The 18,501-nt window shown below is 48.2% G+C and overlaps 2 protein-coding genes across 2 annotated transcripts in view; one reads left to right on the forward strand and one right to left on the reverse strand.

Annotated features, from left to right (window-relative positions):
- Nucleotides 1–2,267, forward strand: part of MPO (myeloperoxidase) — a 9,697-nt gene extending 7,430 nt beyond the window's left edge. The window contains exons 12-14 of the mRNA XM_029928012.1: nucleotides 263–500; nucleotides 1,252–1,466; nucleotides 2,171–2,267. Coding sequence (XP_029783872.1) covers nucleotides 263–500; nucleotides 1,252–1,459 — 446 coding nt within the window. The 3' untranslated portion in view covers nucleotides 1,460–1,466; nucleotides 2,171–2,267. The remainder of the gene's footprint in view (nucleotides 1–262; nucleotides 501–1,251; nucleotides 1,467–2,170) is intronic.
- Nucleotides 2,268–2,488: 221 nt separating this feature from the next.
- Nucleotides 2,489–18,501, reverse strand: part of LPO (lactoperoxidase) — a 28,249-nt gene continuing 12,236 nt past the window's right edge. The window contains exons 5-14 of the mRNA XM_029928121.1: nucleotides 18,313–18,430; nucleotides 17,815–17,944; nucleotides 16,858–17,064; nucleotides 14,775–15,099; nucleotides 12,816–12,976; nucleotides 6,587–6,839; nucleotides 5,593–5,766; nucleotides 4,355–4,592; nucleotides 3,933–4,169; nucleotides 2,489–2,766 (exon numbers count right to left, since the gene is read on the reverse strand). Coding sequence (XP_029783981.1) covers nucleotides 3,962–4,169; nucleotides 4,355–4,592; nucleotides 5,593–5,766; nucleotides 6,587–6,839; nucleotides 12,816–12,976; nucleotides 14,775–15,099; nucleotides 16,858–17,064; nucleotides 17,815–17,944; nucleotides 18,313–18,430 — 1,814 coding nt within the window. The 3' untranslated portion in view covers nucleotides 2,489–2,766; nucleotides 3,933–3,961. The remainder of the gene's footprint in view (nucleotides 2,767–3,932; nucleotides 4,170–4,354; nucleotides 4,593–5,592; nucleotides 5,767–6,586; nucleotides 6,840–12,815; nucleotides 12,977–14,774; nucleotides 15,100–16,857; nucleotides 17,065–17,814; nucleotides 17,945–18,312; nucleotides 18,431–18,501) is intronic.

Consider the following 18,501-nt stretch of genomic DNA (forward strand, 5'->3'; position numbering starts at 1 on the left):
AGAGGGGGCCAATGAGATGTTCCTATTCTTGGACCCTGTGGGAGGGAGTCCCGGCAAAAGTTTCGGATTTTCCTCACAGCGGGAGAGCAAGGGAAAGAAGTCTTGGCCCTCAGTTCAGGGTTCCCGGGAAGAGGGGTGCTTATAGCCTGGGAGAAGCCCCTCTGTGTCCTCTCCCTCATGTCTCCTCCGGGTATGGCCACGGTGCATTGGGGATGTGAGTTTTCCGGAAACCCTCCAAAGCCACGGCTCCCCGCCCCCCCAGGGTACAATGCCTGGCGGCGCTTCTGCGGACTCCCAGAGCCCCGCACGGTGGGTGAGCTGACCACGGTGCTGAAGAACCAGCGCCTGGCGCAGAAGCTGATGCAGCAGTACGGCACACCCAACAACATCGACATCTGGATGGGCGGTGTGGCAGAGCCCCTGGAACCCAACGGCCGCGTGGGCCCGCTCCTCGCCTGCCTCATTGGGACCCAGTTCAGGAAGCTCCGAGACGGTGACCGGTGAGGCGCGGCGAGCAGCGCAGGCCCGCTGTGTGGTGGCAGGCCATTCCCGAACCTCACAGGGCCCCTACTTTCTCCTGTGAAGTGAGGGGCAGGAAGGAATCTGTGATTTTTCCAGTGTGTTCTGAGGCCTCGAGGTCATCCCTAAATGTGCCCTGAACTTGGGGGTACAGCAAGGAGGGGGCCTGGAGCTGTGGTTGTGAAGGGAGACAGAGAAACTGCGAGTCTTACCAACTCCTTCTCTGGTTTCAGGGTCCATACAGCAGTCACTCACTACTGAACAGTCCCCAAGCCTCTCCTAGTGTCGGTTCATCGTGGCCCTGACACGTGTCATACCCAGTTCTTGCCTAGCCCATTTTGTGCCCTTGGGAAAATTAGAGAAAGGTGTCCCTCTCTGGGTGGACACATTATAAACCAACTTCTTTCCACCCCATGGACACAGCTCCAAGCCAGGGCACAGTGCTATGTGAGTGTGGGCCCAGCTCCCTGTGTAGCAGTGGTAGGGCCTTGGAGGCCATGTTGAGGGGGTAGTGGAGGCAGAGGGGAGGCAGCTGGGCAGCTGTGCTTTCTACTGTGAGGAGAGTGCCACTCCTCTGAAAATCCCCTGGGCTGCCTGAGGGCCTGGAGCCCTCCCATGCTGTGCAGTGGGTGTGTGCAGTGGTCCTCTTCTGTCCAGGGAGCAGCTCAAGCCCTCTTATGCCCTCTCAGCCAAGGACAGCCTCAGGCAATGTCCCTGGGTGTCACTATGCAGGTTTTGGTGGGAGAACCCAGGAGTGTTCACCATGCAGCAGAAGCAGGCGCTGGCCAAGATCTCCTTGCCCCGCATCATCTGTGACAACACGGGCATCACCACCGTGTCCAAGAATAACATCTTCATGTCCAACACATTCCCTCGGGACTTTGTCAACTGCAATACGCTCCCTGCATTGGACCTGACCTCCTGGAGGCAGAGGGACTAGAGGCTGAGTAAGGGGGTGCGGTGGTGAGGTGAAGCTTGGGCATGCCTGGGCTGGCCCAACTGGGACCACAGGGATTTCCCTTCCCTAGGTGAGCCTTTCCTTGTTCTGGCCAAGAACATGAGTGACTAGACATTCATTTATTCATTCTTGTGTGTGTATGCGTGCATGTGCCTGTATATAAATTGCATTTCATATGTGTGTGTTCCCTGTGAATGTAGGTAGTGTTTTGTGTGCTGTGTATATGCATCATTTACATGAGTGTGTGTTTGCTGTTTATGTGAGTATTAAGTATAGAGAAGATACTAGAGTGGATACAGGCTCAGGAGCCAGATTGCTTTTGTGAAAATCCTGACTTTGCTGCTCTCCAGCTGTGTGACCTTTAACAAATTACTAGACTTCAACCTCACTAAGCCTGAGTTTTCTTCTTTGCCAATAAAAGCTTCCCTGGCTCCTTAGTGGCCTTGTTTACAGCCTCTAGTTGTTTATCAAGCAATCACTGACAGGCACTGTGTAGGCCTGGGAAACATATGGGGAAAGTTGGACACTATTTCTGTCCTCAGGTAGCTTACACTTGACAATGAACCAGTGATTCATGGAGGAATGGCCTTAGCAGTTAGGGCGTGTGGTGGTTGAGGTGTGGGCCCCCGTGAGCAGGACTTGGTCGGTGGCTCCCTGTTTGCTTCCTGACACTGTTCTCTTGCTTATTCACAGGAGTCCACCTGGAGAGGAACTGGGGCACATTCGTCCTTTTGTACCATTTGTTTGTACCTGATGTCTATGATAATAAAACCACTGATGGGGATCTTTACTCTGTCCACGTCTGCTGTGGGGCTAGAGCCTCAGCATGAGGCTTGCTCTAGGGTGAGCCAGTTGTGCACCACAACTGAATTGTGAATGAGGGTATCTAGGAGCTGTCCTTTGACCCACACATAGAAGGCAGTCAATTCTTAGAAGCCTCCGGGCCAGGTCAAACCATCCCACCTCACCTCCCACCCACACCACCCTGGAGAACAGAAACTGTGGTCACCAGGCTCTTATGTTCATGTATTGCTCTCACAAGTATTTGTCACATGCTCACTGTGTGTCAGGAACAAAACACTCCCAAGGAGAGAAAGAACAGAAGTGTGATGGGAAAGTAAAGTAGGTTTTTCCAGATGACAGGACACCTCTGGATCTTGCATCCCTACAGCCTGGCACGGTGGTTCAGAGGCCCTCAAGGTAGTAGATTCCTTCTCAGTCCTGGCTTCACAGAGCCAATTTCCCAGAGCAGGGACATCAGGGCTGGGCCCAGGAGGACAGGGCCAGAGCTGCAGAAGGGAAGAAGGTTATTTCCCAAATAATCTTGCCTGGAGCTTGAGCCTGCCCCCCTTGCTCCCTTTCTCTGGCAGCTAGGAGCCTGAAAGTGTGCAGGAAGCTAAGGCCTGTGTACCCATAGGAGCTCCAGGCCACATTAGAACCTCCCATAGTAGGATAAATACTCCTCCCCCATGTCACTAATGATGAGAGGAATGCTCAGAGAAGGAAGAGACTCATCCAAAGGCTTGAAGAAGTAGTTTCCCAAGCCAGGACTATAGCCTAGGTTTTTGGGGTCGTAGGCTCTTTCCACAAGGTGGCTCCATTCACTCCACCAGATGGGAGATCTAGAGATGCTGGCTGGGCTGACCTTACCCAGAGGGTCATTTTAAAAGAACACATGAATATGTATTAGACTGCAGTGCAAGGAACATTCTGGAGATGTGCCTTCAGAGATCTCATAGGCTCCAAGGACTGCCCTAGAAAAAGCAAGTATTTCCCAAAAGGGTTTCAGGAAGGAAAGATCAATGTTAGCTGTAGGAGAATCCAGGCTCAGACACTCTCCTTGTTTGACCCCTTGATGGCACCCTCACCTATGGCCATTGCTTCTTTCTCCAGGAGCCCCTTGCCTCCCCCTTTTCTAAGAGAACTCTGAAATTTCACCAAACCATGCCTTCTCACCCCACACACATGTGCACACATCTTAGTGATAAGGCATGTCTACATTGTAAACATCTAGTTACTTATTTGGCAGTGGTTCCAAGGCCTGCCTTTGGAAGGGAACAGTGTAATTGCCCTGATCTTTAGTCAATAATAAGATGTTTATTGAGCCCTTGCTGTGTGCTGAGCGTCATGCTTGGTGGCATGGGGGACACTTGGAAGCAGACAGAAGTCCCTGGCTTGAGGGGCTTGCAGTCTAGTGTGAAAGGAGAAGAGGAAAGATGAGAGTGCAAAGACGGTGGCCTCAGCCAAGACTTGCTGTAGGGAGAGGATGGGTGGTGTCCCACTGACAGTGTGGATGGCATGGGAACAGTGGGATTCAGGTGGAAGAGCTGCAAAGGCAGAGGTGCTGGCCTTGAGCTTGAGAGGGGTGTGCCTCTGGCAAGTGTAGAGAAACTCGGCTGAATAGAAGGATCTGGATGGGGTGTGCAGCTCTAAGGGATGGGGTCACTGAACTTGCCTGAAATGGCATCGTGGAAATCTGGACCTCTAATTCTTCACTGAGGCCCAGGGTGAAAGGTCCAGCCTGTCAATGGCTGAACAATCCACAAAGCCTTGGGGGTAGTTGTTGGCCTGGAATGGATGCCGTGGGACCTTGGTGATGCGGGTGTTGTCACAGACAAGGCGTGAGAAGGACATTTTCTGTAGAGCGTTTCGCTGCTTCTCTGTGAAGACCCCAGGGTTCTCCCACCAGAATCTGCAGAGACAGAAGCAGGGTCTGTCCACACAGCCCAGGTGGTGCCCCTCCCTCCCCACTGTGCCAAAGGGGAAGAAAGGAGGTCACTGGAAACACATTGAGGTCTGAGCTAGTCCTCACACGGGACTTGAGGACCATCACAGAGGGTCTGGTCTCCCCTCCCTTTCTCACAAGGTCTCACTTGCCTGTCTCCATCACGGATCTGCTGGAACTGCTTCCCCAGGAGGCAGGCCAGGAGAGACCCCACTCGGCCCCTCTCTACCAGGGGCTCAGCAATTGCCCCGATCCAGATGTCGATGTTGTCAGGGGTCCCATAGAGATCCAGTAACTTCTTAGCCAGCCTTTTGTTCTTCAGCACAGCGTCCAGCTCCTTGAGTGTCTGGGGCTGCGAGAGGTCACAGAAGCCTCTCCAGGAGTTGTACCCTAGGGTGGAGGGGGTTGAAGCTGTTTCATCCCAGGGCTTTCTCACCACAACCCTCCTTGGGGACATGCTTGCTCCAGCTCCATCAGCCCCAGAAAGTCTGGACTTACAGCCTTTGGGACAGGATGGGCAGGGATCCATTGTTTTATACTTGCAGTACTTCAGGTGTGAGAGGGCTAGCAGGTTATATGGTGCTTACTATGGGTCCAGGCACTATTCTAAGCACCATACAAATATGTAAACTGAAGAACAGAGATGTTAAGTAACTTGCCTAAGGTCACATAACTAGAAAAGGCATGGCTAGGATTTGAACCCAGACAGTCTGGCTCTTAATTACTACATTAAATTGCCTTTCATGGGTATAAAAGAAAGGTCCAATAGTCATTGGTTTCTCTCTATTCTGCTCTTTCTCTCTCTTTAGAGTTTATTTATTTATTTCAAGAGAGACAGAGATAGTATGAATAGGGGAAGGGCAGAGAGAGAGAGAGAGAGAGAGAGAGAGAGAGAGAGAGAGAGAATCCCAAGCAGGCTCCTTCTGCCAGCATAGAGCCCAATAAGGAACCTGAACCCACGAAGCCATGAGATCGTGACCTCAGCCAAAACCATGACTTGGATGCTTAACCATCTGAGCCACCCAGGCACCCCTCTATTTTCCTCTCCTGATTCATCTCAACACAGGCCCTACCGATTAGTCATTTGTCTTTATCATCTCTGCTCTAGGTCTGTGACTTTTCTGGGATTTTAAACTGGTTTTACAAGTCAGTTGTTGATCTCTTCATTTGAGGAGCTCCAAGATGGTACCAGATACGTTCTCTTGTCTCCATATTATGGAAAATGGAAGATGCCCTTTCACAGATGAACAAAATGAATTTTAAAAACTGGTATCTCTGCCTTATGTTTTAGAATTGGCCAGGTCCTTAGGGCCAATGGAAGAGAGTCCCCAGGAACCCCAGAAAGAAGCTAAAAGTTCCTTGGGCCAGGCAGGACCCAAGGCCCACTCACCAGGCATCCCGTGGTCTCGACAGCGCTGTATGTTGATGGCGGCCAGATCGAAGCCATGGGTCTTGTGAGTGGGCTGGAAAAGCTTGCTGCGCAGCTCTCCTGTCATCATTTTATTCTGAGTCATCAGCTTGGACTTCTTGGCCAGCAGGCCCCTGACCAGAGGGTCAATTCCACCTGCAGGGGAGAGCCAGAGGCCATCCTGGGATGTGGGTAGTGTGAAGCTATCTTCCACTGCTAACCCCTCCCTCCTCACACCAGACATTTTCTCTCAGGTAAAAGTAGGGATAGTTGGAAGCTGGGAGAGAAGAGCTAGGCCCAGCCTGCAGGGTATGCTGGGGTTAGAGGGCAGTCCAGCCTGCCTGCCTGGGGGCTGGGGTGGGGAAGAAGGAGGCATTCCTGGGGCAATGGCATGACTATAGCTTCAGACGTTTTTTGGAGCTCTAGCTCAGAGAGCCAGCTCCTTCTCCTTCCATATGTTCCCCTGAGGAGCTTTGAAGAATGAGAAAAGGCAGCAGAAGTCTACAGAGAATGGTCCTGACTTGTGAGGCCTTAAGTAAAGCCAGTTTCGGTACAGCCCAACCCAAGGTAAAGGGAGCTGTGACCGACCTTTGGCACTTGATAGAGGTGGAAAGCCCTAGAGGAGAGCAGGAAAAAGCAATTTATTTCCCAAACCCATGAATTCTTTCTATAGGGATCAAAGAAGCCTGAGGCAGAAAGAGCCCAGGCACCTTCAAGGCCAGAGGAGGCATTGGCCACCTCCTGTGTGTCAGGAATCATTGTAGGGTGCTCTCACATTCTTGCCACTTAATTTTTTATATATCCTAGTGAGATAGGTACCATTGTCCCCATTTTACAAATGAGGCTCAATGAAGTGAATTCACTTGCCCAAGGCCATGTGGGAAGTGGCTGGAGTCTGACTTCTACACCAGGCTTCCCTAGAGGCAGGCGGCAGAGTGAGACTGCCAGGGGACAGTGCTTCCCAAAAAGAACGTACCCTCTTTGACCATCCGCCAGGTGTTGAAAAAGAGGGTGTGCAGGGGGAGCTCTGCTTCTGGACCCCAAGGCTGATAATTCTCATCCAGGCGGGACATAGTGGAAGGGACCTCCAAGTGTCCAAAACGGAAGGCAAAGGTGAAGACATTGGAGATTCGGGGGTCAGCAGATTGGTTGTAGCCTTGGTATGGAGGGATCCACTTCTGCATTTCATCACCGAGCACAATGGGTAGGTAGTCCCTAAAGGTAATAATCTGTGGGGAGATACATGTCATGAGGAAAGGGTGAGAGAACAGTTAAATCTCCATAAAATGAGGTTGGAGGAAGCTGCAGCTGAGAGGGATAAGTAATCAGAAATCTAGGAGGGCAAGTGGATAGCATATGTGCCCATCTCTCTTCCTGTGACCATGGCAGACATTGCTAATTGATCATGACACTCTTTCTGCTGGTCACTCATGTTATGGATGGAATTGTTTCCCTTCCAAAGTCATATGTTGAAGCCCTAACGCCTAATGTTATTGTATATGGAGATAAGGCCTATAAAGAGGTAATTAAGGTTAAATGAGATCATAAGAGTAGGACCCTCATCCAGTAGGACTGGTATCCTTATCAGAAGAGAGACACTAGGGAGATGCACACAGAGAGGAAAGACCATGTGAGGACACAGAGGGAAGGTGGCCATCTGCAAGTTAAGGACAGAGACCTTGGGGGAAACAAAACCTGCTGACACCTTGGTCTTGGACTTCCAGCTTCCAGAACTGTGAGAAAATAAATTTCTGTTGTTTAAGCCTGCTGTTAATCAGTCTATGATATTTTATTATGACAGCCCAAACGAACCAATATAAAACCTGAACTCTGATCATCTTTAGGTAGATACTTTTCATTCCTTGGATGATTTCCTAAAAACATCTCCAGCAGCAAGATTTCTGATCCAATTAAAAAATTAATATTGAATTATAGAGATTTTGAGAAGAAATAAAGGGAGATATACCTTTGATGGCTAAAGCTAAGTGCATAGGGCTTCCTGGATCCAGAACAATATGGAGGAGACTCATTTTTCCCTAATCTTCTGCACTAAATGTAAGCAAACACTCTGGAAATTATTCTATACACAACATAAATAGAATCTCAAAGCTGGAAAGAAGGTGGACTGACTGACGACCTCAGGACTTGAGGAATGACAACACGGTGAGTTCTGGTATGCCCCCAGACTGAGTACAGGAGAGCCTGGCAACCTGGAACCTCTAGCAGGAATACATAAAAGGAGCCAAGGAAATCCTGTTCTTTCTCTCCAAAGGACTAGGAAAAGGGAATCCAGCAGAGACCCAGTGGCCAGCCCCCAAACCAAGCGCTTATCTGTCCCAGCCCTCGATCCACAACTCAGGTGGGTGGATGGTCTGATATGCCTGGAGCGGTGGGAGTAGTGAAAGCCCATTTCTCTCTGTTCTTCACGCAACAGCAATAAAGAGATCAGGTGCAGTGGCTGCTGCTCCCCTAGAAGGTTGCTCGGCAACAGAAGGCAGCCAGGAAAGTGCCTTCCTGCCTTGCAGACTGCATCAATAAGCACTGAGTGTGAACCCGAGAGGCACCAGAAGAACGAAACAGACCAGAATAGCATTTCAAGGGCTCAGGAAACTAAACTGTCACTGGAGGACACCTGGGTATTTTAGTCAGTTGGGCGTCTGATTTTGGCTCATGGTCATGATCTAATGGGTTTGTGGGTTGAATCCCTGTGTCGGGCTCTTTGCTATCAGCACAGAATCTGCCGCAGATCCTCTGTCCCTCTTCTGCCCCTCCCCCTCTCTTTCTCAAAAATAATTTAAAAAACTTTTTGAAAAACCTGTCATTGGAATTAAAGCTCACAGAAGTATGCCAGACCTACATGTTAAACCCAAACAGTCTTAAATAAAATCATGAGTTTCCTAACATAATAACTAAAGTGTCTAGGATATCATTTTAAAAAAATCACTCATAATACTGGGCACCTGGGTGGCTCAGTTGGTTGCACTTCCGACTTCAACTAAGGTCATGATTTCATGGTCTGTGGTTTCAAGCCCCACGTGCAACTCTGTGCTGACAGCTCAGAGCCTGGAGCCTGCTTCAGATTCTGTGCCTCTCTCTCTCCACCTCTCCCAATCACATGCTGTCTCTCTCTCAAAAATAAATAAACATTAAGAAAAATTTTTTTAAATCACTCATAATACTAAGAACCAGAAAAACCACAGTTTGCATGGAAAGATAGTCAACTGATGCCAACACCTACATCAATCAGATACTGAGATGATCTGATACAGATTTTAAAGCAGTTGTAATAAAAATGCTTCAACAATCAATTACAAGTAACCTTGAAAAGCAAAACAGACCATCTCAGCAAAGAAGTAGAATTTATATTTTAAAAAAACAACATTGAAATTCTAGAACTGAAAAATACTAACTAAAATTAAAACTTGTTAGGAAGACCCCATAGTAGAGTGGAGATGATAGGGTAGACCTGAAGACAGATCAACAAATTTATTCAATCTAAGCAACAGAGAGAAAATAAATAAAACAAACACACAAACACCTCAAACAAACCAGAACCTCAGGGCTCTGTGGGCCAATAACAAAAGAGCTAACACTCCCATTAATGGAGACCCAGACATAGGGGAGAAAGAGGTGGCTGAAAAAGAATTTGAAGAAATAATGCCTAGGAACTTCCCCAAATTGGTGGAAGACATATACTTACAGATTCAAGAGGCTGAATGAATACCAAACATTATAAACCCAAAGAAATGTACTCCAAAATGCATTACAATTAAATTTCTGAAACTAAAGGTCTTAAATCTCGCCAAAGAGAAATGACACATTATCTATAAATGAACACCAATGTGAAACCATGGAGGCCAGAAGGAAGGGGCATTTTCCAAGCACTGAAAGAAATCATGAGGAAGAGAAAAATAAACCTGAAGTGAGCAGAATAGGCTAAAGAAGAAAAGTCATATTAATGAAGAAAGACCATTTGACTGAATTCAACATCTATTCATGATAAAAAACTCTCCATACACTAGGAATGGAGTGGAACTTCCTCAACCTCCTTGGGGCATCCACAGAAGATTTGCAACAAACATTATACTTTTTTTTAAGTTTATTTACTTAGAGGGGGAGAGAGAGGAAGAGAGAGAAAGAGAGAGAGAGAGAGAGAGAGAGAGAGAGAGAGAGAGAGAGAGAGCATGCACAAGCAGGGGAGGAACAGAGAGAGAATCTCAAGCAGCCGCTGTGCTGTCAGCACACAGCCTACGCAGGGCTTGAACCCACAAACCATGAGATCATAACCTGAGCTGAAATCAAGAGTCAGATGCTCAACCAACTGAGCCACCCAGGCACCCCAACAAACATTATACCTAATGGTGAAAGACTGAATGCTTTCCCTCTAGGATTGGGAAGACAAAGGATGTCTGTTCTCACCACTCTTATTCAACACAGTACTGGAAATTATAGCCACTGATATAGTACAAGAGAAAAAAATGTTTAAAAACATAGAATACAGGGGCTCCTGGGTGGCTCAGTTGGTTGGGTGTCTGACTTCGGCTCAGGTCATGATCTCATGGTTCATGCATTCAAGCCCCACATTGAACTCTGTGCTGACAGATTCTGTGTCTCCTCTCTCTCTCTGCTCCTTCCTCATTCATTCTCTGTCTCTCTCTATCTCTCAAAAAAAAAATAAATGTTCGAAAAAATTTTTAGTAAAAACATAGATTACCAAAGGAGAGATAGATAAACTATCTTTATTTGCAGTGACATGATTGTCTGTATAGAAAATCCTGAGGATTCTACAGAAGAACTCCCCGAACTGAGTTCAGCGAGGCCAGGATACGGGCAGCCAACATACAAAAATCAGCTACATTTTTATGCACTGATAAAGAACAAGTGGCAGGTCAGTAAAAAATGTAATACCATTTATGACTCCCCCAAAGAAAATGTAATATTCAGGTATAAATCTAACAAGACATGTACAGGATCTGTATGATAAAAATTACCAAATGCTGATGAAGTACAGCAAAGAAAACCTAAACAGTTAGGTGCTCTGTGTTTACAGATTAGAAAACTCAATACTGTAAAGATGTCAATTCTCCCTATATTGATCTATAGTTTTAATGCAATTCCTATCAGAATCTCAGCAAGGGTTTTTTTTTTTTAGACTTATATAAGGTTATTTAAAAATATTCTGGAAGGGGCCAGATCCGGAATAGCCAAAACACTTTGGAAAAAGAATACAGTGGGAAGAATCATGGCTCCCTATGGTAAGTCTTACTGAATAGCCACAGTAAATACTGCAGTGCTGGCAGAGGAACAGATACATAGATTAATGGAAAAGAATAGATCATTCAGAAATAAGTTCATATAAATAGGCTCAATTTTTGATAAGGAACAAAAGCAATTCACTAGAGGAGGGGTAGCCTTTTCAGTAAGTGGTGCTGAATAATTAGACATCCTGTGGCCAAAGAAAATGAGCCTCACCCTAACCCTCACATGTTATACTAAAATTAACCCCCAATGGATCATGGCCTTAGGTGGAAAACATAAAAGTATAAAGCCTCTAGGAAAAACCCCAGAAAAATCTTGGAGATTGAGGACTAGACAAAGAGTTCTGAGACTTGCACTAAAAGTCCAACCCATGAGGGAAAAAAAATTGGCTTAATTGGATCTCATCAAATGTAAAAACTCTTACTCTGTAACAGATACTGTTAGAAAAAATGAGAGATTGGGAGAAAATATTTACAAGTCACATATCTGACATAGGATTTGTACCTAGAATATTTAAAGAGCCATCAAAATTTAACATTAAAAATAATTCATTTGAAAATGGGCAAAATACATGAATATTATTTTACTGAAAAGGATATACAGGTGGCTGATAAGCACAGGAGAAGGTGTTCAACATGATTAGCCATAAGAGAAATGCAAATTCAAACCACAATGAAATAACATACCTATCAGAAAGACTAAAATAAAAAATGACGACAACAAATCATGACCAGGATGAAGAGAAACTGGATGTTTCATACGTTGCTGGAGGGAATATAAAATGGTACAGCTACGGCAGAAAATAGTTTGGGAGTTCCTTTTAGAACTTGAAATGGACTTGCAATATGATGCAGAAACTGCACTTGGGCAGAGTTTTCCCAGAGAAAGGAAAATTTATTTGCATGCAGAAATTTATACACGAATGTCCATAGCAGCTTCATTCATAATAGCTCCAAACCGCAAACTCTCCAGATGTCCTTCAGTGGGTGAATGGTTAAACAAACCAGGGAATCCTACTCAGCAACAAAAAGGAAGGGACTTTACACATGCAACAATCTGGATGAACCTCAGGACCATTGGGGTGAATATAAAGAGCCAGTCTCAAAAGGATACATACTGCATGATTCCATCTATGTAACATTCATGAAACAGCATACCTGTACAGATGGAGAGCAGATTAGTGAGTGCCAGGGGTCAGGGACGTGGGAAGGGGGAGGGTGGATGTGGCTATAAGAGGGGCAGGAGGGAGTCTTGAGGTGTAGGAGAGTGAGCTATCTTTACTGTGGTGGTGGTTGCATGAAACCATGCATGGGATAAAATTGCACAGAGCTACACACACACATACACACCCGCACCCACAATTGCACTGGTGAAATCTGAATAAGACCTTTGGTTGGTGTCAATGTTAATATCCTGCTCTCCTGGGGAGACTGTGTGTGTACTGTTTGTTGTTTTGTTTTATTTTGTTTTGTTTTTTACAATTTCCTGAGAATCTATAATTATTTCAAAATAAAATGCTTAAAAATATGTGCACAGTTAATTCTAGTTAGTCAGTAAGCCAATCTACAATAGCAATGGACTCTGCCTGTGACATGCGGCTTAGGTGTAGAGGAGACAATCCAACAGAACCCAAACAGCTCTGCAACAGTCAGTCCCAGGAGAGACAGAGCCTTCGGCCCCAGTGATGGTGGCATCTGGGCAGGAACCCTGAGTGACCAACATACAAATGACTCTCCAACACTCTGAATCCAGGGATTCACTTTGGGGCAGAGAAGCTAAAGAAACAAAAGGGAGGGCTGCAATAATGAGGCAGTGGGAAGGAAGCAGCAGAGGAGAAGGGAAGAGGAGGTACGTAACACCAAGGAGCGAGCTAGAGGGTGGCCACGGGCAGAGCCGGGGGCGGAAGCTAGGTGGGTGAGGTAGGCTGTGCTCCTGGGCTTCTGTACCTGTACAAAGGCTCCCAGAATTTTCCGGGCTTCCTGGTAGAGTTTTTCCCCATCCCAGTGAGGGTTGAGTTTCTTTAGTTCTTTGGCCAGCCGGTTGTGCTCTCGGAGAAAGAGGGTGTGGGAAGCGGCCAGCAAGATGTGCTCTGAGGCTCGGGAATCTCCTGAAAGCCCAGAAGGCAGGAAGGTTGGTTCCCCCTGAGTAGCCCCAAAACCCACTAACCTGCATAAAGAAATACACAATAGTGCCCCCAAGGGACCCTCTCCTAAGCCCCTCCTTCCAGTTACCCTGAAGGAAGCCACGTGGAATGGGATGGGGATGGGATTCAAAGGTTTGAATGTCAGCTCTACACACATGATTCTTAGCTGTGTCACTCTGGACAAGTTACTTGGCATTTCTAAACCTCAGTCCTTGTGTCTATGAAAACAGGGATAAGAAGGCTGACCGCACAAGATTGTGTTAAAAACTATAGATGACATGAAAAATGCAAATTTTGCTAATTACAGTCCCAACTCTTTCTAAGATGGGGAGGTACAAATAGATAAGGGCTTTTTGTGGGTAGAAACTTTGAAAGTTTTATGAATGTGAGTTTGAGGGCAGGAGCCTACGTAGGGTCAAATTTGTGTAATAACGGGAGAAGTGTCCAGATATGGGGGCCTTAGGAAGAAAGGCAAGAAGAAAGTAACAGGATAGGAGGTCAGCTAACTGGTAAAAGACCAGGGGTTCACAAAGGGATTTCTTGTGTCCTCTAATCTTTAGAAAAAGTCTATTAAATTCACAAATGCTTGGTCTTATCAGATATTTTTGTGGAGAACTGGAAAGGGCTCAGTTTTGTATCTGGATTGATGTGAGATATGTGTGAATATAGAATCAAAGAGATCTACCTGAGATCTGGGCCTATGGACTGGATTTCTGCCATGTCCGTGTGGGCAGAGCAGTGGAGGGTTGTCCTGACAGCATGGATTTTTGGAAGAGGAAAGGCAGAGAGGACTAGGAGGACATGAGCCCCCCAGAATGAACAGAACTGGGGGGCTTTGGTTGTGCACAGGTTGCATGGAGTGGGGGCCTTGCACCAAATTTATTAAAAGTCTTAAAAATATGTATTCCTCTTAAGATAGAATTTCTTCCTCTAGCAAATTATTTTAATAAAATTATTACAAATAAGTGCAGGGGCACCTGGGTGGCTCAGTCGGTTAAGGGTCCGACTTCAGTTCAGGTCATGATCTTGCGGTTCCTGAGTTCAACCCCTACATAGGGCTCCGTGCTGACAGCTCAGAGACTGGAGCCTGCTTCAAATCTGTGTCTCCCTCTCTCTGCCCCTCTCCCACTCGTGCTCTCTCTCAAAAATAAACATTAAAGGAAATTTTTTTAAAGAGTGCAAAGATTCATTAGCAAGGATATTCATTAACTAAAGAACAACAAAAATAAATCAGAGGAAAACTAGAAATGATTTAAATGTTTCCAGATAGAATTGATAAAATAAATTATGATAATATGTCATGGAATACCAGGCAGCCAATAAAAATCATGTTGGAGAATATTTAATGATGTGATATATTAAGTGAAGATATCAGGTTACAGAACATAACTGATAGTATAACCCAAATTGTATAAAACAATGTAGAACTATCTATGATTTTTAAAAACCTGGAAAGATGGCATTAAAAATGTTAACAATGATTATTTGTGGGTGGTAGGTTTTTCTTACTTGTGCTTCTCTAGATTTAACTTTTTTTTTTAATGGTGAACACATGTTCTTAGATTTTGTATTCATCCGGCCCTTCTGCCGGTCCTGGACCAGTGCCAGAGGTAGCGAGGGCTTGGTGGGGATCTTTCCAGAAATCAAGTGAGAAGAAGCAGCAGTAAAGTCTCCCTGGAAGCTACCTAGCAGCCTTCTGAACTTCTTCTGGCCTCTCTCTGCTCCCAGTCCTTGGGCCCCTCTGTTCCCAGCCTAGACTCACCTGCCAGGAAGCAGGGCACTCGGGCAGTGGTGTTGATGAACTCACAGGGGCTTGGCTTCTTGATGTCAAAGGGCAGGTAAGCCAGTCCGTGGTCCCAGACCTCCTGGTTCACAGCCATGAGGCCCAGGGGGCTGCTGAGGTTTCGAAGGCGGCTGGCCAGGCTGGGCTCAGGGCCGTATACAAAGCTGGCATCCAGGAAGGAGGTCAGAGCGTTAATCTGATCTCGAGCCAAGGACTGGTTAGGTGGAGTGGGGCAGACGAACCCAGCTCGGAAGAAAGGCATGCACTTCCCTTGAGTCTTCACCTTGGGGTCATTGGGAGGGAACTGCAGAGAGATTTTGGGGAAGGTTACTGGGCAGAGGAGGCACACCTGGGACCTGGCAATCTCTCCCCAGGGCGGGTCTGGATGCAGCTGGCAAAGATGCTGATGGAGCCCTCCTGGGACCCTGGCACCAGACACGGACTCCAGATGCCTCCCGCTGACAGACATCCTGAGCCACAATGCCCTGAAGTTCATTACATCCCACTGTGTCAAAGGATGGAGGGGAATCATTCAGTTTCATAGCAGAGGTTCCAAGGTTTTGGTGGGAGTCCTGAGATCCCTGGACAGGGACGCAGGACAAGAAATAGGAAAGGCTTTGTTAATAATTACTACTAACAGGGTACCTGGGAGGCTCAGTCGGTTGAGCAACCGACTCTTGATTTTGTCTTAGGTCATGATCTCATGGTTCCTGGTTTCTAGCCCAGCATCGAACCCCTCCCCCACCCCACGAGCCTCCCCCCAACAAGCCCAGTGACGAGCCCCAGGTCAAATGCCAAGTGGGGCTCTGCACTGACTGCAGGGAGCCTGCTTGGTATTCTCTATCTCCCTCTCTCTTGGCTCCTCCCCCACTCACTTGCATGCACTCTCTCAAAAGAAATAAACATCAAAAAATTTACTAAAAACAGCTACCATTTATTTCTTTTGGGTCTAACATCTGCTATGCATTATGCATACTTAAAAAAATTTTTTTAATGTTTTTTAAAATTTATTTTTGAGAGACAGAGACAGCGCAAGCAGGGGAGGGGCAGAGAGAAAGGGAGACATGGAATCAGAAGCAGGCTCCAGGCTCTGAGTTGTCAGCACAGAGCCGATGCGGGTCTCGAACCCACGAACCAGGAGATCATGATGTGAGCCAAAGCCGTACGCTTAACTGACTGAGCCACCCATGTGCCCCCTTATGTGTACTTTATCTCACTTTGGTCCTCAAAAAAATGTAAGGTAGATAATTCAGTTCCATTTTACAGGCGAGAAAACTGAGGCCCAGAAAGGTTAAGTAATTTGTTCAAGAACTTGTAAACTGGAAGGGAAATATATGGGATTCAGATCTAGATTGGCTTCTTGACTTCTCTGCACAGTCTGTGTTCTTTATACCACAGCCCAGAGCCTTGATTTGTTTGAGTGAATAAATCACTCCCTAACTGTAAAATAAAAACAAAATGGGGCACCATGGCAAGTGCCTCTCTCTTCCTGCTGGAAATCCCCACAAATCCCTGCTCTCACTCTGATTGATCCATCAAATTGCAGCTCTTTCTGGGAGTAGCGCTCCCAGACCCCGGATGACTTATAGCAGCATTCTACAAACTGTACTGTGTGTAGAATGAATCTCCTAGGGATCCTGGTATAATGCAGATTTTGTTTCCTGATGTCTGGGATGAGGCTTGAGATTTTGCATTTCTAATAAGTTCCCAAGTGATGCCAGTGCCATTGGGCTAGGCACGTAGACGGCCCGACCCTCCCCAGAGCTTCCCAATTTTCCCATTAGTGGTTACTTGGCCATTTCCCACACAGGCTCTTTGTCCTTGAGGAAAGGAACAGTGTCTGATTCACCTCTGAACCTCCAGTGCTCAGTGCACTGCCTGGCACGAGTGATGGTTAATGTCTATTTACTGAACAAACGGGTGAGTGAATGAGAGGATGTGTGAGGCTTGGGAAGCTGTCAAATCAGCATTGGGGATCCACCACGAGACCCCGGCTGACCAGCTGGGAATGTCCGCACGTCAGGGAGGCAGGAGGTTTGTCACGGCGGCTGCAGGCGCCTACCATGATGGGGAAACAGTTGTCTCCCTGGATACAGTACTTGTCACACTGGGCTTTGGAGTACTCGCTGCTGCCCAGCTCAGTGTCGGGGGCAAAATCCAGGTCGTGGTCCACAATTTGACCCCACTGCATGAAGAGCAAGGACGTGTTTTGGTCCAGAACACCCTCCTCACTCAGGTAGCCTGCAATCTTGTTGGAAACCTCGCGGGCCTACAGATGGAGAGAGAAGAGGAGGAAGGATGGAGGAAAAAGTGCTTTGAGGAGTCAGATTCAGCTGCGGTTTTATGGAACACCCAGGGCATGACAGGTACATTTAATTCCACTGACGGGTTTGTGAGGTGGGAGGCACTACACCTGTTCTGAAGGTGAGGACACTGAGTCCTGGAAAGGGGAGGCCAATGCCCAGCGGTCCTGCAGCTACAAAGGGGATAGGGATGGGACTGAATACAGGTCTTACAAGGCCGTGCCCTTTCCACTGTGGAAAAGGGAAAACAAAGACAGGCTGCTTCTGAAGTGTCACGGACGTGCCAGGTGTCTGGGAGGAGAAGGACTCTGGGGAGGGGCGGCCAACTCAGAAGAGGCCAACAGATAGGACCTCCAGGCACACAACAGCTGAAGCGCCCCAGGGGCCGGGGCGGGGTAAGCGCGGGCAGGATGGGGCGGGAAGGCCATCTGCCTGGGAGACCCCAGGGTATCTGGCTTGTGGGCAGCTGGGTCGTGACCACCACGTGGCTGGGCTCCGGGCTCCGGGTTCCGGGATCTGCTGCCCTCTAGTGGCACTTAGGGGAGCACGGCCGGGGCGCCTGTGCACGTCTCCATCTCTTCCCGGCTGCGGCCCCACCTCGCACCTCGGCCCTGCCACCTGTTTCTTCTTCCGTTTCGGGTGCGTTTGGGGGCGCATCCCCGCCCCTCTGAGTGTCCCCCCCCCCCCACGCCCTCCCGCTCGGGGCTGGCGCTCACCAGCGGGAGCGGGAAGCCGTTCCGCGTCCTCCCCGGCGTCCACCCGAAGGGCAGGGACAGCCCGTCCTCGTACTCGGCGGGCAGCCAGCGCGCCAGCGCCCTGTTGGCGGCGCCCAGAGCGGGGTTCCTCCTGAAACCGAGCAAGACCTGCCCTGAGCCTCGGCCGGGGCGCTCCGGCTCCGTCTCTCCAAAGCCCCCCCCCCCCGCCTCCCCCCCCACCCCGGGACCCGTGGGGAAAGAGCGGGACTCTGCCCGAGGGAGATGGTGCCCGGAGGAGGCGCGACTCGAATGTGGGGTTTCTGAACTGTGTCCACTCTGAAGGCGCGGGGCTACAGCAGCCCCTTTGGAAGATGGAGAAGTTCGGGAAGGTTCCTCCAATAGAACAGGTTCCGGTGGGCCGCAGGCCCGGGAGGGGAAGGCAGCGGGGGTTCTTCCTGGAATGGCCAAGCGGCGAAGCCCCTCGGTGGGCTGCCCCCACACCTGCCCGTGCCCCCTCACCGGTTGTTACAGTCTCCTGTAATGGTTCGGTAAGGACTGTCCTTGTCACATTTCACCACAGGAACGGGGGCACCACAGCCCACCTCCCAGGACAGTGCAGTCAAGTCCAGGCTGGGTTCTGAAACAGAAGGACACCAGAGGGCTGAGTTCTTTCTCCATTCTGAGGCCCTGAGGGGAGTCAGGAAATCC

The sequence above is a fragment of the Suricata suricatta genome, chromosome 17, assembly GCF_006229205.1.
Source record: "Suricata suricatta isolate VVHF042 chromosome 17, meerkat_22Aug2017_6uvM2_HiC, whole genome shotgun sequence".
NCBI classification, from domain to species: domain Eukaryota; kingdom Metazoa; phylum Chordata; class Mammalia; order Carnivora; family Herpestidae; genus Suricata; species Suricata suricatta.